The sequence below is a fragment of the Carassius auratus genome, chromosome 38, assembly GCF_003368295.1.
Source record: "Carassius auratus strain Wakin chromosome 38, ASM336829v1, whole genome shotgun sequence".
Taxonomy (NCBI): domain Eukaryota; kingdom Metazoa; phylum Chordata; class Actinopteri; order Cypriniformes; family Cyprinidae; genus Carassius; species Carassius auratus.
In genome coordinates, this window is record NC_039280.1 from 10,494,132 (window position 1) to 10,519,411 (window position 25,280).

The window sequence follows — 25,280 nt, forward strand, 5'->3', positions numbered from 1 at the left end:
GCAAGGTAAAATAAATTACAACCCCTCTCTAAACAAAAAGATCTGGCGCATTAACATCATTGCAATATTTGAGTCCATCAGAACAGTTGCATTAACAGCTGTTGATTCAAATTTAAAATGTTTACCACACAGAATTTTGGCCCTGAACATTAATCTCTGTGTAAACAAGCCTATACAGTTTCTAAACTCAGTCTTTTGCAAAGTTGTGAGTGTGTGGATGGTTAGCAGGGCATTGCTATGCAGTTTTTCAGGTATTTTAAGTGTTTATTAGTGTGTTTCTCAGGTGGAAGTAAAAGCTAAACTTGACTAAATGTCCTGCTGTGGCTGGTTAGGACAGTACTGTTACTCAGGTTTACATGAAAAAAAGCTCTCAACCTTACCTGCAATGATCCAGGTTAGGATGAATTATGGGTGTCATTTTTGTTTTAACGCTTCCGTGTTAAGTACGATTAAAGAATTATTCCTCATTATATGGATTTATTAATTCAAGTAACCTAATTTAAATATTCATTCCCCTCACTAATTAGCAAGCATTTGTATTTTATTCTACAAACTTATAAAAGGATGAAAGAACATCTAAAGCTTTTTTGTTTCCAGAGATTCTTCTGATCATAGACTTTAATCGATAACAAAAAGCTTTTGCTGTGAATAATCCAGCCAAGTTACTTTAAAGATGCGTAGCATTTAGAATAATTACATAGCAGGTCATTTTGATTCTTTCTAAAGTACGTTGTAGCCACTTTTAGTCTTTACACAGCGTCGAATCATTTAACATTCGCATGGGGTGAATAATCTTCTTCAAAAGAGCATTAGCATGCAAAATATTACATGAAAAGACAAAGGTAATTACAATACGTTTGAGCATTTTGCCAGTAACCTTTAAGGCGCATGAATCACTGTTTGGCTTATTCACCCATGCTGAGGGGGGCTTGAAGGATGGATGCGAGGAGTGGGGCATCTTACACCTCACTATTTCTATTTAATTTTACCATGATGCCTTTTTATTATTCTACACCAATGGCCTCAGCACTAGAAAGTACAGCTTGTGGATTTGCAGCACATGGGAACAATACCAAAGCCACAGATTCTTTGGCTGTGACACTTATGGGATTTTTCTACCCTCCAAATATTTGATTGTGTAGTTTTCGAGTTAAACCGGTTTATTATGATCGTAAAACATAAGAAATCCTCTGGCCAGAATTATAATTTTTTGACATCGAGGGGTTTTGTCAAAGAATAATGGGAACCTTCCTGAAACCTGTCTCTGTACCTTTTTATATTCTCCCATTCTTTTCCTCACCTCAGTCTCTTAGAGTTTCCGTCGGGGAGAATGAGGAGGATAATTTATGGAAAAAATTTGATTCCCCTTCCTGGTGTCAAAAAGGTAACTGCTCTACAAGGAACTGTGATGGTGACAAAAGTGGCTGCGTTGTTTACCGGTCTGGCTGTCTAAAACGTCCCCCATGCCCCCCACAGCAGCTGCCTGTTTAATTAGAGCGCCGGGCCCCCGAGAGACCAGCAGCTCCTCCTGCACACTGTATGGAGAAAACCAGACCCTCTCGATCACTCAGGCCCCTAACTGTTCACGCTGTTTATTCAGCCGAGACTGCATGCACCACAAAAGCTTCTAATTGACATAGTAAAAAAGCCAGTAAATAACAAAGGAACATGCACGACAGTAACCGTGAAGAGACATCATTATGCATGTAGACAGTAGAGGACAGTCACTAGTTAGGATGTTATTCTAATCCGTTCCTGAGATGTGTGTCTATATATAATGCACAGTTAATAGCACCAAAAAAACAAATTGGAATCATTTCCCAAGTATCATGTGACACTGAAGACTGGAGTAATGGTTATTTTAATTGTATAGCAGGGTATTTTAAAATATAGAATTATTTAAAAAATAATAAAGCATTATTAGAGTTTGTCACACCACAGGGCTCTAGTGTGTCATCGAGACATGATTTCAGGCCGCCCAAAAATGTTGAATATAAAAATGGTTACAAACTGCTTAATGCTCAGACTCCACAGTTCAGTATTACATAGTTCACGGCCTTTGTAATGCGTTTCAGCAATATATATCTAACATTTATAATGCGTTTAGAAACAATTCTCAGACGTGTCTGTCTGATATGACATGAAGAAACGGAGACAGTCCAGAAGAGCTGTGGCAGTGTCTCCAAAATATTTCAAGAAACCTACCCCAAATGTCATGTACAGCAACAGTTTATATGTGGCACTTCATCCATTGTTGTCAATGAGATTCAGAGCTGGCCGCACAGACAGAGAGCCGTGCCCAACTGCTCTTTTCATCTGGGTTTGTGCTTAATGCCTCTACTGAGACATCCATCTCTTGATTTCACATTTTGTCTTCCTGTTCCTTTTCTTGCAGAGCAATCTTAAGAAATTGTAGTGGTTTGCACTCCTTTCCATACTCCATTCTTCAAGAACATAAAGCATTGCCTTTTGTCAGAGATATAAAAGGCTGATTGTATCACCCTGAGCGGTGATTTTGGACTTATATTTTTCACTGTTGGCATCCCTGACATGCTTAACATTTTCAAACATTATTTCATATTAGCAGCAAGACAGTATCATTTTATCATTCTTTCCACACTTTGGCATCAATGGCATCAATTTAATATGGACACTTAATGCAGTCATCGAGAACCGCTTTGCTTATGGTCATACTAAGATCCTCCGTCTGTCTGTGGCACGTACATCTGTGTTCTTCTGACAAAAAGAGAGAGATTTCCTATGATGTTATCTGTATTCCCACAGGGTACAATGTGAATTCAGTGAGCTGTGTTTTAGCAGCTTTGCCAGACAGTCTTTTTTTCTAATATAATCACCTACTCAACACTCTCCTGAGCTCTTCAATACAGTGGGTGGACTGTCGCAGCCTAAATTGAGTTTTACTAGCCTTTTGTCGCAATGTGCTTAAACACATTTTAGGTGCCGGTCTACTGTGGAAAAAATGGCTGCAATAACTCAGTGCCTTTATGACCGTATCCAGGATCTCTCAGTCATGTAGAGTTGTGAGAAAATGGAAAAACAGTGAAAACACTACCCCCCCCCCCCCAAAAAAAATCCTATATTAATGTTTACATACAGCATTGTTTTTATGTTTTGTAAATAGATTTTTTTTAATGTAATTTTGAATAAAACTTTTTTTAAATCTCTGGAAAAAAATGTTGGAATAGTTTATGCTTGCATTGCGAAAACAGTAAAACATTATTTTGATGTACAGAGCCAGTAAATATACAGTGTCATACAAACATTTATATTTATGACATTTTTAATTAACAGTTTTTTGTTTTCACAGAGGAATCAAATGATAATTAGCAAGAAAATGCCCGACAGAACCATTTCAAATTCTCCTTCCTGTTGCATTCAGTGCACAGCATTATGAATCTACTGAAGCTTTCAAGTGTAATAATCTAGCAGTCAATTTCCAGAAAACATCTGGAAATGAGACGAGCCTGAATCCAGCAAGGAACAGGTCACGCCAGGAGCCTGTTTTATAATCTGCAGAAAATGACGACTGATTAACTCACCGTTTATTTTGGTACAGATTAGTCTCCAGGTTTACTTTGGAACGGATATGAAATGGCTCAGATGTGCATTTGCATACATTAAGGAAGAGGCTGTTGACATTAATGTAGTAATTAGTTGCATTCTAATGAGCTGATGGTGCAGCCAACAGCGGCGAGTTGTCTGCGGGTTACTGCCTGACAGCGTTTACTGTAAGTGGGAGTCGGCAGCAGAGTGCTGGGAGCCGGGGGACCCTATATGATGATTGTTTTGCCACATTACAAAATGTACTTACTGTGTTCCGGTGTGTGAACATTTAAAGTCAGCGTGAAATCAAAATTGACCCCATTTACTTTCATAATGCACATTCTTTATGACTTTCCTTTTCCGCTGACATTTCTTAGGCAATGTGGGCAGTTGGATAATGTTAAACGATAGTCAAAAAGCTATTCAGGCATTGTTTATTTTAGCAACTTCGATTCAGCCCTATTCCTCTGTGTATTTTAAGAAGAAAATAATGGACCTTTAGGTATGCAACACCTTGTCACTGTGCCAGAAACTTTATTTATGTACCTTATTTACTCCTAAAAGGTGCATGGTAGTGCTTTAGGGGTGTGTTACTGTGATGCACTAAAATGCAACTTTTAGGGATAGATAAGGTGCAAAGGTGTGCCTTTTAACAGTACTGCCCCAGTGACAAGCTATTGCACCCCTCAAGGTACCCTTTCTTTTTTTGCACTGTGTAATGACCACTTTTTATTATCCAAATATATTAACACTACTCCCCACACCCACCCCCCATCAAATATTCTGTTTAACTCAAAAATGTCACATTATTTGTGTAAAGTGGTTTTCAAACTGCAATTCACATTGATTTTTTTAAAAGCACAAAAGATATGAATAGGTCATTTGCTATTTGACTTTGAGTGAAAACGGGGAGAATTTCTGCTCCATAAAGGCAGATTTGATTTAAAGCTCACATTCAGAGCAGATCAAGCATGGCTCAAGCTGTAGTGAGATTGAAATGTAAACCTGGATGGGATCTCAGTCAACCAGGACAAAATTCACAGGTTAAAAAGGAATTTCAATTGGACAAAATATATCACAAGAAGAGTTATATGGAATAGTAATATGATATTAAAACTGAAGGGCTTGCTTGAATCTATAGACCCATCATGTCATTAATTTCTAATTGAGTAAGTTGATTTTATGGCCTGTTTAATTGCAGCCTTGGAGATAGTCACCTTGTCAAGTTCACAAGTTTATTACTTTGGTAATGGCATCAGACTGCTGCAGGTAATTATCTCTTTGTCTCCCTCCTTTGCTCTCTCTTCTCTCCCTCTCTAAGCTGAGACATAACCAGCTCAGGAGGCTAGGTTACCCTTTTGGATAGTTACCAGAGTGTACATGATTGGTGTATTGAGTTCAGGTCTGAGATTGAATGCACTGACCCTCATCAAATGCAAACACTTTAATGGTTTCCTAAGCATACACCATATTTCTCAAGGTGGACAGTGATGTACACGGCAGAAAAAGCTGTGCAAAGCACAAATAAGACCCTGGTAATGCTCAAAGGTGTTTTCATGTCACTTTTAATTTGTATGAAAATATCTGCATGAGATTTACTTTTTCTTTTTTTTCCAGGGCCAATGCAAACAAAAAATTCCACATTGAAAATCTAGGATTCAGACTGAAAATATAGTTTAAAGTTTCTGCACTATTTCTAGGTCACTAATCAAGTAAGGAGATTTGTGACGTTGATCATGTGACTCATTGAACAGATGGTTAGATTTTCTTTTTCCATTCCTGCTCTTTAGAAAATGGAAAACACGTTCATCAGAATTAACATTTGTAGAATTGATGCGTCTTGAGTGCTGCTGTCATCAAATTGAAAGGGGAACAAATTCTTCTATAATTCTTAAATTATCCATTTATAATTTTTTATGGATAATTTTTTTCAGTTTTTTTTTATAATTCTTCATTTACCTATTCATAATTTTTTATGTATATGTTTTGTTTGTTGTGATGTGGACAACTGTTCTAAAGTTTAGGGTCAATGTTTTTATTTGTTTATTTTATATATATATATATATATATATATATATATATATATATATATATATATATATATATATATATATATAAATAAATAAATAAATGCAGCCTTGGTAAACATAAGAGACATCTTTTAAAAACTCACAAGAAAATCCTACAGGCCCCAAACTTTTAAAATGTTGCAAAATATTTCGGTTTCATATAAACTTTCTATTCATTACAGAATTTAAAAAAAGTATCAGTTTCCTCAAAAATCTATTTTAAAAGTATCAAAATAGATTTTCTTTTAAATTATAAAAGTATTTCACAATATTACTGTATTTTGTATCAAATGAATGCAGCCTTGATGACCATTTACTGTGAGACTTCTTTTAAAACCACCAAAAAGTCTTGCCAACCCCAATGCTTTGAATGGTAATATTAAAATCACAAATTAAAACAGTGTTGTTCTAAAAATCCTTTGCTCTGTGAATATTTTGCTGGGTTATTTTTGTTTCTGCTTGAGGTAGCAGCTCTTTAACACGGGTTTCCTCCGCATGTGTTAGTTTTTTAATTTGGTTTGATGGCAATGCCTCGGAGACATGAGATTTGTGTGTAGAGAGTGAAATAGAGATGGGGGAGGGGAGCGAGAAAGAGAGCAGCCACATTATCCATAATCCAGTCACAGCTGTCTGCGGTTTGGCGACACCGCTACAGCAGGTCCCTGCTAATAGCTCTATATTTCATAGTGGAAAACGCCATGCCACAACCCACTTGATGTATGACAATGTCTTCGTTTCACCCACAACCTCCCCACTATTCCTACCCTCTTCTCATGCACTTTACTGTCCTCTCCCTCAAACTCACGTTCTCTCTCTCTCTCTCTCGTCTTTGTCTTGCTCTGCAGTTTGATAAAGCATATGCCTACAGCGTCCGCCACATGTTTGGGAAGGAAGGCAAGCGCACTGACTACACCCCCTACAGTTGCATGAAGGTGATTTTGTCAAACCCACCCAGCCAAGGCGACTACCATGGTGAGTCATACTGAGCCAGACTGTTGGTTTTAAATGCGATCGGTTCCCCAGAGGCCCGTCTTTAGTTCTGTAACGAAGTGAATTAAAAGACTGCACACTACGCAGGTGGTCTGAACAAAAAATAAATACAAAAATTCAAGTCCATGCAGCCTAATTGATAACACCTGCTATTCGCAATGCACATAATGGACAAAATGCATCTGAAAGTGAGCATTACAGTGCACTGCTCTCTATGAAGGCCAGAAAGCCTTAAGTTGTATAGACTAAAGGGTGGAGGGCATTACTTTGTTACATGCTTCAATACACCTCCACAAAGGTATACAGGTGCTGGTCATATAATTAGAATATCCACAAAAAGTTGATTTATTTCATTAATTCCATTCAAAAAGTGAAAATTGTATATTATATTCATTCATTACACACTGACTGATATATTTCAAATGTTTATTTCTTTTAATTTTTATGTTTATAACCGACAACTAAGAAAAATCCCAAATTCAGTATCTCTATATCTAGACAATTAGAATATTGTGAAAAGGTTCAATATTGAAGACACCTAGTGCCACACTCTAATCAGCTAATTAACTCAAAACACCTGCAAAGCCTTTAAATGGTCTCTCAGTCTAGTTCTGTATGCTACACAATGATTGGGAAGGAGGCTAGCTGTTCAGAGAGCTCTGTGTCCAATCACATTAATAGAGAGGCTAAGGGAAGGAAAAGATGTGGTAGAAAAAAAGTGTACAAGCAATAGGGATAACCGCACCCTGGAGAGGTTTGTGAAACAAAATCCATTCAAAAATGTGGGGGAGATTCACAAAGAGTGTACTCCAGCTGGAGTCAGTGCTTCAAGAACCACTACGCACAGACGTATCCAAGACATGGGTTTCAGCTGTCGCATTCCTTGTGTCAAGCCAGACAGCTTGAACAACGGACAGCACCAGAAGCGTCTCGCTTCTAAAAGGACTGGAATGCTGTTGAGTGGTCCAAAGTTATGTTCACTGATGAAAGTAAATTTTGCATTTCCTATGGAAATCAGGGTCCCAGAGTCTGGAGGAAGAGAGGAGAGGCACACAAACCACGTTGCTTGAAGTCCAGTGTAAAGTTTCCACAGTCAGTGATGGTTTGCGGTGCCATGTCATCTGCTGGTGTTGGTCCCCACAGTGTTTTCTGAGGTCCAAGGTCAACACAGCTGTATACCAGAAAGTTTTAGAGCACTTCATGCTTTCTGCTGCTGACCAACTTTATGGAGATGCAGATTTCATTTTCCAACAGGACTTGGCACCTGCACACAGTGCCAAAGCTTCCAGTACCTGGTTTAAGGGCAATGGTATTCCTGTTCTTAATTGGCCAGCAAACTTGCCTGCACAACACAGCACAAAGCAGCACAACGGTTTCAACATTGATAATAGTGAGAAATGTTTCTTGGGCAGCAAATCAGCATGTAAAAATGTTTCCTGAAGGATTGTGGAATACAAGAGACCGGAGTAATGCTGCTAAAAAATCAGCTTTGCATCACAATAATATTACATTTTAAAATATATTCAAATAGAAAACCATTATTTTGAATTGTGATAATATCTCACAATATTACTGATTTTGCTCAAATAAACTTAATGAGTGTACTTTCAAAATCACAAAAACTTTACAGATGCCAAACTTTTGAATGGTTGCCTTTGCCTTCCTACATGTAATTATGCAGCCATTCCCTGCTGAAGGTCTTTGGATGCATGAATTCTATTGAGAGTTTTGAAATCCCTAAAAAGATCTTAAATGACCTTTTTTCAAAAATAATTGCTAGTACCCTCTACCCAGGATCCCATGATCATAACTGCTAATTTACTTCCTTGAAGTGGCCTTCATAAAGTATGTACCCTTCACTAACAGCCTTGTGGAAGAGCACTTAGATTTAATTGCTCACTTTTGCTTGGAAACACGATCCCACAAGTAGTACCCCTTTCCTACAGTAGCTTTCAAGGCAAAAAAATAAAAAAATAAACACATGGGTCATGTTCCAACTGTCCTGTAGGACATATTTTCAGACACTGGTTTGAACTGATGCTTGTAAACCCATTTTCTCCTTCTCTTCGTCTTCTTCACAGGGTGTCCATTCCGCCACAGTGACCCTGAGCTGTTGAAACAGAAGCTGCAGAACTATAAAGTCTCCCCTAGTGGGATCAATCAGGTTTGTCTGACAACTAGCACACACTTGACCAGGATCGGCACTATGTGTGTAAAGGGTTTTTTAAAACTTAACTTGGCATCCATTAAAATGATTTGCACAAATTCCTCTCCATGACCACAGACCAAACAAAATCTACCAAATAATCAGTAGAAAGGACATTAGTTCAACCGTTAAAATGATGCGACTATATAGGAATCATGCAAAAGTGGTGTGATTCATTTTTAACAAGGCATCCCTGAAAGCCCCATCCTGCACTACTTTTGGAATATTAATGAATCTGCTGTACTTCTGGAATATTAATGACAAAAAGAAATAATGCTCAGGATTCTCCAGTGTAATGACAGCTTCAGCTCTCTGTTGATTACTTTGACCTTTGCTGTATCTAGTGATTTGATGTGTTCTTCAAAGTACTCTTAAAAGTCATTTCAGCTGATTTTATTTCTCACACATTAAAGCAGCTGCAACTGGCCAGGGCAGTGAAAGGAGATGGACCAGCCTTGCTGTAATGTTCTCCTGGAGTTAGAATCCTTTGATGCTAATGCAATTAACGGGCTGGTTTTAATAAGGCCATTAAGTTCAGCATTAAAAAGCTCCTAAAAGAATATATTTATAAAGCCAAATCTTGCATACTATCTCTTGTTTTACAGTCAAGACCTCTAGCTGATATGAGTGAAGCTGACTGTCAAAAATATATATATTTTTTTTTTTATATTACATATTTACATTTTTATATAATAATTTTTATTTTATAGTTTATATAATAGTAAATTTTACACATAATGTTTAAAATGTACATGTAATGTTGAAATAATACTTTTGAACTTTTGTTTGAAGTGCATGAAAAATCATTCTCAGCTATTTGAGAAACGTTAGTTTGTTCTCACTGTAAGGTGTGCAAATTTTTTTTTTTCTCTCACATGCCTCGTCCACTACCACCCATCGTGCGTTCGAGGGAAATGGCTGATGGCTGCCTAATGCAGTCCGACATGCCAGCCCAAGGGTAGCACATTTCCAATCCAATTAAATTCATAATTTCATTGGAGACCCCAAGCAGTGTCCTTACACACTCTTAGTGTTGAGAGTCTTAGACCTGTGGGCGTGTGAAGCAACAGCTTGATGTTCACCCCAGGAGCTCTCGCAGCACGTGGCCCTCTCACCAGCCCAGTGCTCTGGATAATTAAAAACCTCAGAAAATGTGAAAAGCCAGGGTAGTAGGGTGATTAAAATGCAGAACGTCAACCTTCTCAGTCAACCTGTCTATTGACAAAGTGACATTACAGTCAAAAGGGCGAGACCCCAGTCTGGAAAGAGAACTGCTGTAGAAAACTGAGCTCACCTCTCTCTCACTCGCACTTAGAGTCCGTCACAGCGTGACTCTTACCTTAGGAAGTGCAGATTAAAGAATTGCATGCTTGGTTCACAGTTCGAACAGTGGAAGAAGAAGCGAGAACATGTAGAGTCACATGTAGCATGCATGTTATGGATTTAATCCCAGCGTTTTTCACGCCACTTAAACAACTTATACTTTACTTAATACTTTAGCATCCCCTGAAATTATAGTCTTATGTTGCGCCTGTTTGTTAGCTATCAAGCTTATCAAGCTATTAAGCCACAGATATAATAAAGTCAATTTGTGCCCAGTGTTGCTTTTTTTTTGTGACAATTTAGCTTTTTTACAAGAATGCCATTTTCTGGTTGTGATCATTTCTTGACACTGTGATTCAAGTTTCTGATCTTAACGGATTTTAAAGTATCAATAGTTTGTAAGTGGCAAACACTTTATGTGAATGAACCTATTCAATGCTCAGTTCAGTGACTTATTCACTCATGTTCAAGGTTCATGGATGTCCTGCAGGATTTTCTACATTGAAGTGTTTGATTTAAGTATGCATTTAAATATTGCCGTTTAGTACTATATAAACTAAATTAATGCAAACTTTTGTAAAAATATCCATTTGGAAAACATCCCTCAAATCACTTTTCCAAAATCTTAAGAATTGTAATTTATTCAACTTTTTTTTCATTCATGTTTCTTGTGATTTGAAAAATATCAGATTTAAAAAAAAATAACACAATTGTGTGAAAATATACTAAATATATTTTTGAATAATCCAACCTAACAATTACATTTTTAAATATACTTTTATATTACAAATTACAATAAAAAAATCTAATACTTAACCTTTGACTATAGCCATTGAACATTACAGTATAAAGTATAAAGAGCTATCAATTTAAACATTTATTAGACTTCGAATTTAAGTGAACTTAAAGCAATCTACACACAAGCTCATTATAATGAGTCCTGTGTCCTTCAAGTAGGAAATTAAAATGTAAGTTTTCAACACTAAATTCAAAATAATAGATGAATCCTTAAAGCTACTAAAGTTATTGATTTCCTCTTTTTTTCTTTTGTTCTTTGATTAAAAGATATCACAGCAGCTGGGTTATTAGGTTTTGGATGCTGTTACTCTAAGAGCTGCCACTTCTGAACATGACACGGATCTGACATGCATGCTCATATTTTAATTTCTCGCTTTAATATGAAATGATACAGGCTACAGCTTGTGCCGCCATATTTGTGCGTGCAATTGAAGAGCATGTACTATGAGCACGGTATAAAGGTTGACAGAACAAGACATTTTTTTCTACCTATGTATGGCCTGACAACATCTCATCTGATCGCAGTTCACTGTTGTTCTACTTGAGCTTCTCGTCACCTAAACCATTTCCGCACTCGTTTGACTAGTGCCTGGCACTGGAAGTGGAGTGCGTGTCTAAAATATGTTCTGTTTGTGCTCATAAAGATGTACTGCATCTGAACAAATGCAATTCTGGTCAAGAAAAAGAGACAGAATCAGAAGTTATGAGTGGGGTGGCTAACGCTAGCTCCGCTCTGCGATAATTGATTAGATAACCGGCTTCCTGACGAGATGTGCGTTAATCATCAGCGATATATATCGTGCACCCCTAATATATGAATATATACATATTTCAGCCAATTACAGTGAGTAGTTAAATAGGCAAAAGGTATAAGTATAAAAGTAAGTGCAGTGTTAATGTGTAATGCATGTTATTAGCTGTTTTTGGCTATGTTACTGCAGGCAGTATGTTACACCAGTGATATTTATCTTGTTTTTCACAGCATACATTGAATCCCTAGTTGGTTTCTTTCTGTATATTTTACCATTTCTTCCCAGTAGCATTTGTCTCTGGAGCTTTGAGTTAGGTGTTGGATGGTGTTGGCTTTCACCTTTAAGCCCATGTATTATGCATTTCAGCTCTTGCTGATGCTAGCTGAGGTGGAATGCCATACTTTACCAGAGGGAATACATAGTGTTAAAAGCATCACCTGAGGGGAGGTCTGAGCAAAAAAGAAAAGGAAACAGAAGTAGAATGTGTAACCACTTCTCCTTCTCCCTTTGATGGCATTTTGCTGCTGTCTCTCACCTGAAACCTCATAAACGTGTGCTGTGTCAGCGAATGTAGCACAATGCATTGTTAACTATGTTATTCATCTTTATTGCTCATCAAAGACTGCTTAGATATTGATTTGACATTCTGGGCCCTTTGCACCTGCCATTAACATGCGCTGTCAGCAATCTGCTTGTAGTTGGATGTCACATGACCACATTTCCTTTCTTTTTTTTATTGTTATTGTGTTTGGATTTACAGGTGGTCAGGGATGGTTTCTGACCATGTTCTTCCGTGAAACATAAATACTAATGTATTTGTGTTATCTAACTACACAAGTCATGCAATACAGACACTTTGTACTAAACATAATCATTATCCGTCACTTTGATGGGCTTGGTTATAAATGTTCTGTCAGGCTCAATATTTATCTTGTTGTAATGGTTATTAATATACCATTGATATCACAAAAAGCAAGTGTTGTGTTGTAACTTATTCTTTTTTTCTGCCAGCATCCTTTACTGTGAGGAACCGTATACCTCATTTGTTTTATCTGTCAGAATGGCAAAAAGCATTTCAAGCTCTCTGTTGGTGTTTTTCAGGTTACACCAGCTCTGTAGTGTAATATGTAAGTGGTGTTTTCCATCTGGTCATGTTGGAGACATGAACGAAGGTGTAAATATTAAATAATTTATTAAAAGAACATCCAGTTACTTTTTGGATATGAAGTGCATGTTAATGGAAAGTTTAAGGTAGATTTGACACCTGATTCTTTTTGCCAAAAAGTGTTGTTTTTCTCGTAATATTTGGTCTTTAATATTTTACACAGATACCTTTTTAGAGCATATATGTAAACGTATTTTAAATGATTAAGACCACTCTATTACTCTGACTCATTATCACTCTCACTGTTTTCCTATTCCTCTCTCGCTCCAAACCGCTCAACCCTTTCATCTCTCTCTCTTTTTTTTCCACAGATTCTGGAGCTGGTCAAGGGAATGCACTATCAGCTGGCCTGCCAGAAGTACTTTGAGCTGACACACAATGTGAGGATACTTTTCATTTTGGCCTGCTGTAATTGGGCCTGCTTTTGTCAGCTCAGGGACAGTCCTGCAGAGTCTGCACAGAGCCTGACCATTGTGGTCACATCTGCCATTAGCTTCAAATTCAATAGAATCTGAATTTGTAAAGTTTGTATAGCAATTTAAAATTCATTAACCCACTGACACATGGTGTCTGCTACAAGGACAGATAGGTTTTAACCATTTATTAGCAACATGGGTGATTAAATTTGGTTCTTAGCCATAATTCTGTATGACTGTCCTCTTTGGCTCCATCCCAAATGGCGCACTTGATGTGGATTTTGTAGACTTAAGGTGACCGTTGCTTGTGTCAGTGAAGTCCATGGACCCGTAGGGTGTCGCGGTTGACATTTGAGGTCTTAGGGTGTTATTTAGGACAGGGCCTTAATGTCATAGTGTTGTTTTATTTATAACATCAATTCAGCATGGTTGATGGAAATGGTAATACATCAAGTACTATATCTTTGGAATATCTCAATTTTATAGCAATGGACAGATGTGTAATTCTTTCAGTTACAGATTTGGAATAATTTTTGTTTTTTTTAACTACATTTATTTTATTTTTTTTCTGATTTAATAAATCATGCATCAAAGCGATAAGCCTTCAATACGTTTACAACTTTTATCATCTAAAGCTTTCTGGTGAAGACTAGATCAACATTGTCTATTCAAGGTCATTAATATTTTCAAAGCGTGTTTAAGTCTAATATTGTAGTTATTTTCAGGGCAAGTGAGCACAAACTCTTATTAAATGATAAATGTGCTGAACCTTAACTTTTTCTATTTGGATTGCCCTTTGTGATTTTGCGGGTTTCAGTTTGCTTTCTTTTGACAGGAGCATAGTAGCGGCGGATTTCTGTGTCAGAACTGGTTGAGAAATCAAATGATTATAGCTCTATAAAAATCATTATCTAATGGATTTCATCTGATTCCTTCTTCGTATTTTTATATTACGAATGGGGTGGATATGACTCTGGCAGCAACTTTTCTGCAATATTTTTATTTTTTTTTCCTCTCTAGAGGAGAGAAATATTTCAGAGCAGTGTCAGTCAAGATTACTGGTGTGACACCTGTGCCCTGTCCCTCTGCTAAAAACGCAGCCCAGCTGACAGGTTGAGAATGAAAATGTGCACACACCAACGCCAAGCAAACGCACGCTATCTGCTAGGTGACAGGTTAATATGAAGAGGGGGAAAAGACGGTCTTGGATATGAAAGAGATTGGTAAACCTTTCAGATGTTTGTCAGCAGTGCTAGATGGATTTTAAACAGGGAGGCTTTAGTAACAAGTAACTCATGAGATTTATTTCAGAATTTACCAGAAACCTGTAAATCAGAACTACTTATAATAGTTTTAAGAGATATTTGAGTTAGAAGAGTTTTTTATTATTATTAGTTGACTTTGAGAATTCATAGGAAAGTTATAGTAAAATAATTCATAGTAGATTATTAGTTTTTAATTGATATAATTTTTTTTTGTACTTAAGTAGTTGTTAATTTAATTTAGTTTTCCGTAGTTTTCAATAGCATTGTTAGCTTATTAATATTTAATGTATTTTTTTGTGTGTGTGTGTGCATGTTTCAGCTCTTTTGGTTTTAGTATATTAGGTATACTAAAGTAAAAAAAAAAAGTTTAATGATGTTACATTATTATCACAGTCTAGTATTATTGACATATAGTGGATTTGAAGTAAAGTAATAATTGTGAAATATTTGTACAATTTAACATAAGCATTTATTTGAAATGGACGTCTTTTGTAACCATATAAATGTCTATACACACTAATTGATTTAATACATCCTTAATAAAAAATAAATCAATAAAATAGTGTTGACCTCAAATGTTTGACCAATAGTAAACTGCACATGAAAAGTTGTTTTAGTTTAGTTTTCCTCAGTTGTATATCATTTTAGCTTATTATTATTTTAGTCTGTGTAAATGGTTTTGGTTTTCATTACCACTGCATAGTAAAATCCCACACACATCTCTGTAAACACTTCAGATCATACATGCTGCTGTTCTTGCTGTTGTTAATGCTCTAGCTCAATGACGAGATAAGTAAATCAACGAGCGTGTGTATAAATTTCTAATCTCTTGCACGTCTAGATTTATTCCTTCAATAAGAAAGGTTTATAACAGTGTTTGTGTCTGTGCCACCCCTCTTTTAATGCTGTAATGCACTCAAAGTGTCATTGATAGGATATAATGTCTTTTAATGGCTCCCGGTGAAACGCCAGCGCCTTTGCAGTCCAAGGGCATCATTTAGCTCGTGGCCCCGGGGCGCTCGGGACTGGGGTCATTGCTGATGACTAATAGCCCCGAGCCAAACAGAGCGAACGGCTTATGATGCGGGAAAATGAATAAGACAGTTTCCCTGATGAACAGCCTGCAATAACAGGATTTGAAAGATAAACTGCCCCCGCCCTCCTACCAAGCCCAATGAAAATCACATCTCTGAAATTCATGACTCATATTTTAGGCTAGGTGAATGAAGAAACCCCTGACGTTAACAGGCACAATAAAACATTCTTGTTGGAGCATCGATGGATCCGCACCACCTCGCCTTCCCTCCATCTAATGCGGGATAGAGCAACCATCTTGGCCGCAAAAACTTGCTTGTTGGATTCGAGCGTAGGAGACTTTAATCACTGCCATATGCGCCCTCTGCTTTCACATCCGCGACACATAACAAATACACTGGCAGCGTTTATTTAAAGGTCAAAATGTAATACTTCTCTGATGAAATATTTACACCACCACAATAAATCAAACAATAGAGCGAATAATGAAATGAGGAGGGGAGCTGAGAGAGGCGGACCTCGAAAGGAGGAGAGCTTGTTGCGCATCCGCCGGATTGATCCGTCTCTAGGCCTCGGCTGGGATTGTTTCATGTTTATGCATATTTCATTTGGCGCAGAGTTGCCGGGCGAGGGTAGTCCACTGTAATGTGTTAACTCTGAGATGAATCCGTGTAATGGATCTTTCTGTCCACAGTTTAACTACCGCAGGGACCCCGTGTACTCGATTCAGGGAGACATTTTTGAAAGTTTGATTCATGAGGAGTATCAGGGGCGTGCTGTGATTGAAGCATAATTAAACAGCCATATCCTCTGCACTTAGAAACAAATGGATTGCGCAGCGTTCTGAATGCGATGCAGCTTTCAGGAATCCATCAGCGAGAGGCTCAGCCGTAGACGAGGCTGAAAGAAAGGAAAGATTGCATAGAAGCTACCAGCCTAAAAACCCCTGTGTAGCCTGGTTCAGTGCAGTTATTAAAATGTGCTTTAATTAATACAAGCACACTTTTTCAAATGTAAGTATAGTCATTTGCTTACTGAACTTGTTTTTTTGTTTTAGGTTGAGGATGCTGGGTTTTCTCTCAATCATCCTAACCAGTACTTCACTGAGAGTCAGAAGCTTCTCAGTGGAGGCCGGGACATCAAGAAAGAAGTCGATACGTCACAAAGAAGCCAAGAAAATCCTGCCAGCGTGACCCGTCCGTCTCAGGCAAACTCCAAACAGGCCCAAGAGGAGATGGGGGATTTAGACTCCTTCTTCCAGGATGAATGAGTTTGTAGAAGTTAAATCAAATTTGAAATGAATAGTCCATATAGGGCCCTTAACTGGGTTTACTGTATTTGACACTGTGTTTTCAATACGGAAAAGATTTGATCTGGCTGTTTTTTTTTTCCTTTTAGTGACTAGATCTTTTTCAAATAACCTGGTTTTTAAAAAAATGTATACAATAAAAATAATTTTCACATTTCATAAAAGCTTGTTCCATTTTTACTAAACTTATTAAGTAATAATCTTTGTAATGATCATGTTTAAACTCTTTGGTTTCCTGTGGTACACACTACCTTTCAAAAGTTTAGGGGTCAGTAAAAAATATTAAAAAAATTAATAAACTAATACCTTCATCAAGGATGCATCAAAGGGATAGTTCATCCAAAAATGAAAATTCTGTCATTAATTACTCACCCTCATGTCGTTTCAAATCTGTAAGACCTTTGTTCATCTTCAGAACACAAATTAAATATCTTTTTGGATGAAATCCAAGAGCTTTCTGACCCTGCATAGACAGCAATGCAAATACCACGTTAAAGGCTCAGAAGCATAGTAAAGACACTTTGTTAAAATGGTCCATGTGACATCAGAGGTTCAACCGTAATTTTCTGAAGCTACGAGAATACAGTTTGTGTGAACATTTTTGTATACATCAGAACACCGGCTCCTGCATCAGCAGCATCACACGCATGCGTCATGGTACTCTTGTGAATGCACAGGGAAGACTGACACGGAAGAGTTGTTGAATAAAGTCATTGTTTTTATTTTCTTTGAGCACAAAAAGTCTTCTAGTAGCTTTCTGGGCCTTGAATATGGTACTTTCCTTGCTGTCTATGGAGGGTCAGAAGATCTTAAATTGTGTTCCAAAGATGAACGAATCTCTTGTAAGTTTGGAATGACATGCGAGTGAGTAATTATTTTACTTTTATTTGACTTTTTTTTTATTTTGACCCTTTAAATTTATCAAAAGTAAACAAATGTATACTGTTACAAAAGACTTCTATTTCAAAGACATGCTGTTCTTTCTATTCATAACAAATCCTGGAACAAAAATGTATCACGGATTACAAAAAAACAAAAACAAAAAAGTCACAAATGTAAACTTTTATCCAAAGTGAATTTTGGTATCCAAGCTATAAACTTTCCATTACCAGAGAATCAAACCCATGTCCTCGGTGGTGTTCGTGCCATGCTGTACCAAATTGATCTAGATTGACAAAAGTATACAGGTGGCTGTGAGGATACTGCTGCATTTGATCGTCACTGTGAAAATAAAAACAATACAGCAGGCGGTTAAGATGAGGTGGGCGACATTTAGATGCCAAAAACAGTGAATTTTTCAGCCCGAACCAGCTGCACTTTTCTCATTTAAATGACAAATCTGAAAGTAAAATGGATTATTTTGAAAATGAAAAAAACCTTGATTCCTCTTGCTCATCTTGCTGGAGGAAGAAGTAAAGCGGAGTCTCATTCTATTACAGCCTCAAGGACATGAAGGATGTTGATTTTGGCCTCACAGGAGGTGCTTTCCATTCAAGCTATCTGTAAACCCTTCATCCTCACTTCTGACTCTTAAACATAATTGCGCTTGAAATGAACATTTATTTTGAATGTCAAGCATCATTAAGTGGAGCAGCATTTGTTCTTTGTATGTCACAAATGTTATTTTTAAGTGTCTGTTGTAGCGGCACCGTTTCTATGCAGTGTCACATTGTTTTCTTCTGAAAACGTCCTTGAACAATGAAATATTCCCCTCTTCATGATCAAAATCCTCCTCCTAGGATTGCCTTACTTCTCGCTCCCTCCGTAATGGTTTAGTTCTTGCCTTCTCTTTCTTACTCTGTACCCTGGACAAGCCAACATGCTAAATTTAGAGGCAATTAGAGGCACCCTGGAGTTAGACCTGCATTGTGAATGCAAATGCGTCCCCTTGGTAGGGCAAAGACAAGTAATAGTACCATTAAGGGACAAATTTAATGAATGCGCTTACCTTTGAGTGTGCATATGGTTTCAGCACAATTGTTATTCTCCAAATGTGTGCACACTTTTTTGTTTTTCTGGGTTGTTTTATATTAATCACTATAACGTCCCTTGGTTAGGTGAAACCAAAAATCTGCTGTGGTGTGACATCTTTATCCCTATTCACTTTGGATTGCAGGCGAAACAAAAACACAAACATTGTTGCTCCATTCATATTGTTGTCTTAAACAACCATAATGATGTTGAATGGAGGAAGCAAAAGAAATTGCATTTCAATGGTTGGTGACAGAGTGACTGGATATGAGGTTCATTTTATATGAACTCTGACATAATGTTGGGGCGATGAAGCATGTTGTGACAGTGGAGCCGCACTGCTGGTTGTGCCTCAATCTTGCACCACGTCACTAACGGAATTAAATTAGCTTTGGAGTTTAAAAATGGAGCTTGACAGACAAGGGATTAGTGCAAAATAATATGCATCTGGATATAAGCAGTGCACAGCTGGGGAATTGACAGTAAGAGACCTTCAGTTTTAAATTTGGTAGAGCTAGACTGCATTTGACAAAGCCCTCCATCCTTAGACTGGTTCCCTGGTGCTGCTTTTAGATTTGACACACGAGCATGCAGTCGTTTAGAAATATTAAAGCAAGTTTGGACTAAATTCAAAATTTTTTAATTGATTTCCTGTTCATTTATGTCTTGGAATTTGAATCAGCCACAGGATGCTGAATTCAACACACACATAACAGAAGATTATAATTAGTTCAACATAAAACATTAAATCTTTATAACATTAATCAATTACTCTCTCTTTTGACCATATGTAATATACTATTGTTGAAATGCATTCCTTTACTTTTGAATATTAGTGTAAAATTTAAATTCAACCCTGTATTATGGCACATATAGTCTGCACATATTCTTCATGCTTCGACCGCTGTGGGAGGCAGGGTAGTTTAAGAAAGTGCGTTCAGTGGAGGAAGAGAGAGTCTAATGTATTCAATGACGTGCTCATCCGTGTTTAAAAGCAATTGATGCATTTTACCTGTGTGAATATAGGCATCATTTCTGCCCATTTGTCTTGGGGAAGTGAGATAAATGGGTTTTTGTCCGTTTATGTGTGTTTACTATAATGTAGTGTATAAAAATAAACTTAAATTCAATGCCTTTTTTTTTTTTAGGTGCTTATTTAAATAAGTTGTCATTAATTTGGGTGCATTAGTAATGAGACTTGCCTTATTTGATAGGAAACTTTTTAAATGGAGCCCTGCCCTGGTGGTTTATATAAAACATGACCTTGATGAGTTGAAGGGTGCAGAGCGTGTGGTCCTCCTTTGTGGGCACCAAGAGGTCTCATGCCACTGGATGGTAATTAGTTCCATTTGTCAGTCTTTGATGAGGTTAATATCGGAGAATGGCCAGCCTGAGACAGGGACAGATGCAGTTGGCTGCATGGGGTAACAGAAGTACTTACCGTAGCTTTACACTTTTGAAACATAAGCTATACCAAATCTATAGAATTTTCAACAAATGTTTCTTTGGCTTTTATCTTAATAGATTTAAAGGGATAATTCAGCTTTTTGTCATTAACTGACCCTCGTGTCATTCTAAACCTGTATGACTTTTTTTCCTGTGAAGTTTAATTCTGTAAATGATGACAGATTCTTAATTTTTTTTGGTGAACTGTTCCTTTATTAGAATTTTAATATCTAAAGACATGGCAGTTCTTACAGATAATTTTATTTTGTGTTTTTAAAACCAATTAGACAGAGATTACATCTTAATTTCTAAATAAATTCACTGCTTAGGAAAATTTATCTCCGTTTACATACAAAACTTGTTATAGACAAACAAGTTCAGGTATCTTAAGGAAAAAGATCTTGGTAAGGCACAGTGCTGATTGTCTTGTTCAAAACACTCAAAATGAATAAAATTAATTATCTTGAACATGATATAATTTCCTTGGGTACTTAAAGGGTTAGTTCATTGAAAAATCAAAATTATGTCATTAATAACTCACCCTCATGTTGTTCCAAACCCGTGAGACCTCCGTTTATCTTCGGAACACAGTTTAAGATATTTTAGATTTAGTTCGAGAGCTCTCAGTCCCATTGAAACTGTGTGAACGGTATACTGTCCATGTCCATAAAGGTAAGAAAACCATCATCAAAGTAGTCCATGTGACATCAGAGGGTCAGTTAGAATTTTTTAAAGAATTGAAAATACATTTTGGTCCAAATATAGCAAAAACTACAACTTTATTCAGCATTGTCTTCTCTTCCGTGTCTGTTGTGTTGTGAGTTCAAAACAAAGCAGTCTCTGATATCCGGTTCGCGAACGAATCCCTCGATGTAACCGAATCTTTTTGAACCAGTTCACCAAATCGAACTGAATCGTTTAAAATCGGTCGCATCTCCAATAAGCATTAATCAACAAATGACTTGAGCTGTTAATTTTTTTAATGTGGCTGACACTCCCTCTGAGTTCAAACAAACCAATATCCTGAAGTAATTCATATACTCAAACAGTACATTGACTGAACTGCTGTGAAGAGAGAACTCAAGATGAGCACCGAGCCAAGCCAGATAATGAACCAAAGACTGACTCATTCTCGAGTCAAGAACCATTTCTGTCAGACACATCCGATTCGAGAACCGAGGAGCTGATGATACTGCACATGTGTGATTCAGCGTGAAGCAGACCGACACACAGAGCTTCTGAACCGAACTGATTCTTTTGATGATTGATTCTGAACTGATTCTGTGCTAATGTTATGAGCACGGGTAAAGGCTTGAATCAAGGGCATTCATCGCAAATGACGCCATTACATCGAGTGCAAAAGAACCGGTGAACTGTTTTCTTCAACCGGCTTATTGAATCTAACTGTCCAAAAGAACTACTTCACAGCAGATCAGTCAGTGTACTGTTTGAGTAAATGAATTACCGGATATCACAGACTACTGTGTTTTGAAATCTCACAACAGACACGGAAGAGAAGACAATGCTGAATAAAGTCGTAGTTTTTGCTATTTTTGGACCAAAATGTATTTTCGATGCTTCAAATAATTCTAACTGACCCTCTGATGTCACATGGACTACTTTGATGATGTTTTTCTTACCTTTCTGGACATGAACAGTATACCGTATACACAGTTTCAATGGAGGGACTGAGAGCTCTCAGACTAAATCTAAAATATCTTAAACTGTGTTCTGAAGATAAACGGAGGTCTTACGGGTTTAGAACAACATGAGGGTGAGTTATTAATTACATAATTTAGATTTTTCAATGAACTAACCCTTTAAGTTATACTGACATGACTTTGGGGGTACATCCAACAAAAAGGTCTGTTTCTGTTCAACCCACGGGGGTTTTCTGAAGTTTAGAATTATTTAAATATCAATTTAGATTAAGTGGGGTCTCATGTTGTGTTATATCATTTGAAATGTTTTTTGTTTTTCTGAAAACAACTTTTTTTTTTTCTCCAGCTCAAAAACATTAATGAATAAGACTTCTGTCTGTCTGTCTGTCCAACTGTGGCTGCGTCATTTAAAATATTATTTTGCATTCTCTCATTTGGACAAAATCCTCTATGGTTTTCTAAGCTCTGTCAGCAGCAGCCTCCCTTATCTTGATGTGTAGGGCTCTTTGTGGTAGCTTTTATCGACTGCAAGTGTAATTTCTCCACCTCTAATCTTGCCGAAAGTAAGCTTGAAATGTCATAGATAAGCACTTTTTGGAACTTGTTTGTGGCCTAGAGGGAGCAATTTGGTATTCTCAAGCATTCCACCTTGGCGTAAGCAGTGTAAGAGATGAAGTATAAAGACCGGCATTCGTACAGAAGCGTTTTTGATTCGCTGTGCTTTAGCCGTGCTCAAATATAGGACATTCGAAAAGGGTACAGCAGTTTATCATGTAAGTTTTTGTGTTTTTGTCTTTCGAAAGAACCTGTCCTAGATCTATGAATAATAAATACGGTTGTGTAAACATTTCCAGATTGGAATGGGCTGGGAGATATTTGGCCCTGTTTTCCTTATCTACAGTTTCTCGGTATGGAGGAGAAGAAAAAAAAATAGAACAAACAAAGAAATTCCAATGACAGATTCAGGCCCGTTTTTTCTCCCAATTACACTGGTGTATTTTCACAGCTAAATTGCTTTTACTGGTGCATGAAATTTATAGACGAATCCAGCCTTGTCGGAACTGAAGCCAAAAATATCCAAATAGTCTCTATATTGTATTAGATTTAGGGGAAAAAAATCTATTACACTGATTTGAAATATCCTGCAGCTACATCTACACTCCACCTTGTACCTAATCTGTCTGGACATTGACTAATTAGCACGGGCCTCCGGTGCATTTGCCAGTCTGGAATAAATCGTACGCATCCCGCTGATGTTCCTTCTCTTCCTGTGTTCCCCTGTAAATTTATTCACCTTTTCTCTGCTCAGAAACCGTGCATAACAATAAGTGTGCTGTGAGTTGGATCTACTAATCTTTAGTTCTTTGACAGTTTGTCTCAATGTATGTGGGAGCTGGGAAGAGAAGTGTGCTCGTGCGTGCATGTGTGTGTGTGTGTGTGTGGCAGGCAGCAGAGTGGAAGAGTATTTGATCATGTCTTTGACAATGCCTGTGACAGTGACAGCCTGCACTGCTGGTGGAAAAGCCAGTCCTGACTAGAGCCTCTGCCAGCAGTTGTGTTTGCTGGCGATGGGGGTGGTGGGTTAGACGTGTTGCTCTGATCTGCACAGCACATGGATGATGAGCCTGAGACTTTGGAACAAGCCTAAATGTGTTGTAGCCCTTTCCTAAGCCACACAGAAGCCTTACCCTCCACTGAGGCTGGGCATTAAAGAGCTGAAGGTTACATCTGAACCAATGTAGAGGCCTTGAGCAAGTTACAGCTACTGCAAGTACTTCAGTCCAATACAGTGGAACCAGGAAATGATTATGCTTCAGTCTAGATGGCTATTTTTATTAGAGCAGAACTAGATTTCCTATTTTGCACATTATGAAATGTAAGTTGGTCAGTATCTCAAAATGAACAAACTCTTGTGCAATTCCTACTTACCAAAGAAACCAATTCATGGACATGAAATATTGATTTGAGTTAAAAAAAATTTTTACTGAGTTTGATTGGACGATTGATCTGACCAATCATAACACCAAATCTGAATTTTTTGTCTGACAAACAAACAAGATAGGATAGTAGATTAACGTTGGTGGACTGACATCTTTATGTGGTTGAAACAATACCTTCTGATGTTCATTCATATTTATTTCATGCTATAACTAGTAGCCTATAGTGGAAGAGATGATCGCTTTACATGCCGCTTGAACTGAGCCTCTACAGCGATTTGTCACAACACATTATTTATTGTTTGAATTTCTAGAATTTAAAAGCTGAGACGGTTTCATACCAAAAGTAACCTGCTGTTTTGTTCTTCTTGCTCCACAACGTATTTTTCACTGAGTGAGAACATGTGTGGAGTGAGAGCAGTATGGCTTGTCAGTCAGACATAGCAACAGTAACGAAGGGGGAGTGGGTCTTTGTGAAGTTTCGATTGTTTTTGTGATACATTTTTCTGTGTATCTTTAAGCTTCCACTAAGGGAAAAGAACCCCATTAAATTCAAACTTGGCTTTGCAAGAAGACACTGCAGTAGTGTTAAAGGTCCTCTTAAGTCATTTTCACTACAATTGATAACTGAGACATAAAATGTGGCATTTGTATGCAATGAGAGAGCGACACTGTGGTGTGATTCCAGAAACATGAAAGTAGTGCTGGTTAGTTGCCTGCATGAGAGGACTCTGACTCTGATTATCTGACCAACCCAATTGCATGAGAAAATGTAACTTTTTTACAAGATGTTAATATCTTACAAATTTATGCAATTGGTTTTGTAGAAAAAAAAACGAATTATATTATATTAATATATTATATCAATTAAGTAAACACTTTTATCTTCTCTTCAAATCAACCTACAATTGAGGACAGTAGAATATATTTATAATCATGAAGGTCTACCCTTCATGAAGACTTTCTTGCTTATTTTTTTGTTTTTCTAAAAATCACGTTTTCCTTCACCACACAGAAGTCTTTAGAGGCATCACAGAGCTGAAGGTTGCATCTGAACCGTCGTAGAGGCCTTGAGTTACAGCTACTGCGAGAAAGTAATACAATCTAGCATGTAATGGAAATTATGTTCCAGTCTAGCTGCTAATCTTTTCTTCTTTAAGTACTAGAGACTGACTAGATTTCTTATTTCTGCAGAATCTGCACATTATATGCTGATTTCTGCTTATTATATGACTACTTACCAAAGAAATGAATTTATGCACATTAAATATTGATTTGACTTGAAATTGTTTTATATTTTTACCTGTATAATCTTAAAACTTCCACTAAGAAAAAAAAAATAATTACATAATCTGATTTGCAACGAGATGAAC

General features: G+C 37.2%; 1 protein-coding gene across 1 annotated transcript in view; it reads left to right on the forward strand.

Annotated features, from left to right (window-relative positions):
• LOC113057022 (DNA primase large subunit-like) overlaps positions 1–17,056 on the forward strand; it is a 55,021-nt gene extending 37,965 nt beyond the window's left edge. The window contains exons 11-14 of the mRNA XM_026224020.1: positions 6,479–6,605; positions 8,705–8,787; positions 13,179–13,247; positions 16,641–17,056. Coding sequence (XP_026079805.1) covers positions 6,479–6,605; positions 8,705–8,787; positions 13,179–13,247; positions 16,641–16,853 — 492 coding nt within the window. The 3' untranslated portion in view covers positions 16,854–17,056. The remainder of the gene's footprint in view (positions 1–6,478; positions 6,606–8,704; positions 8,788–13,178; positions 13,248–16,640) is intronic.
• The last annotated feature ends 8,224 nt before the right edge of the window (positions 17,057–25,280 follow it).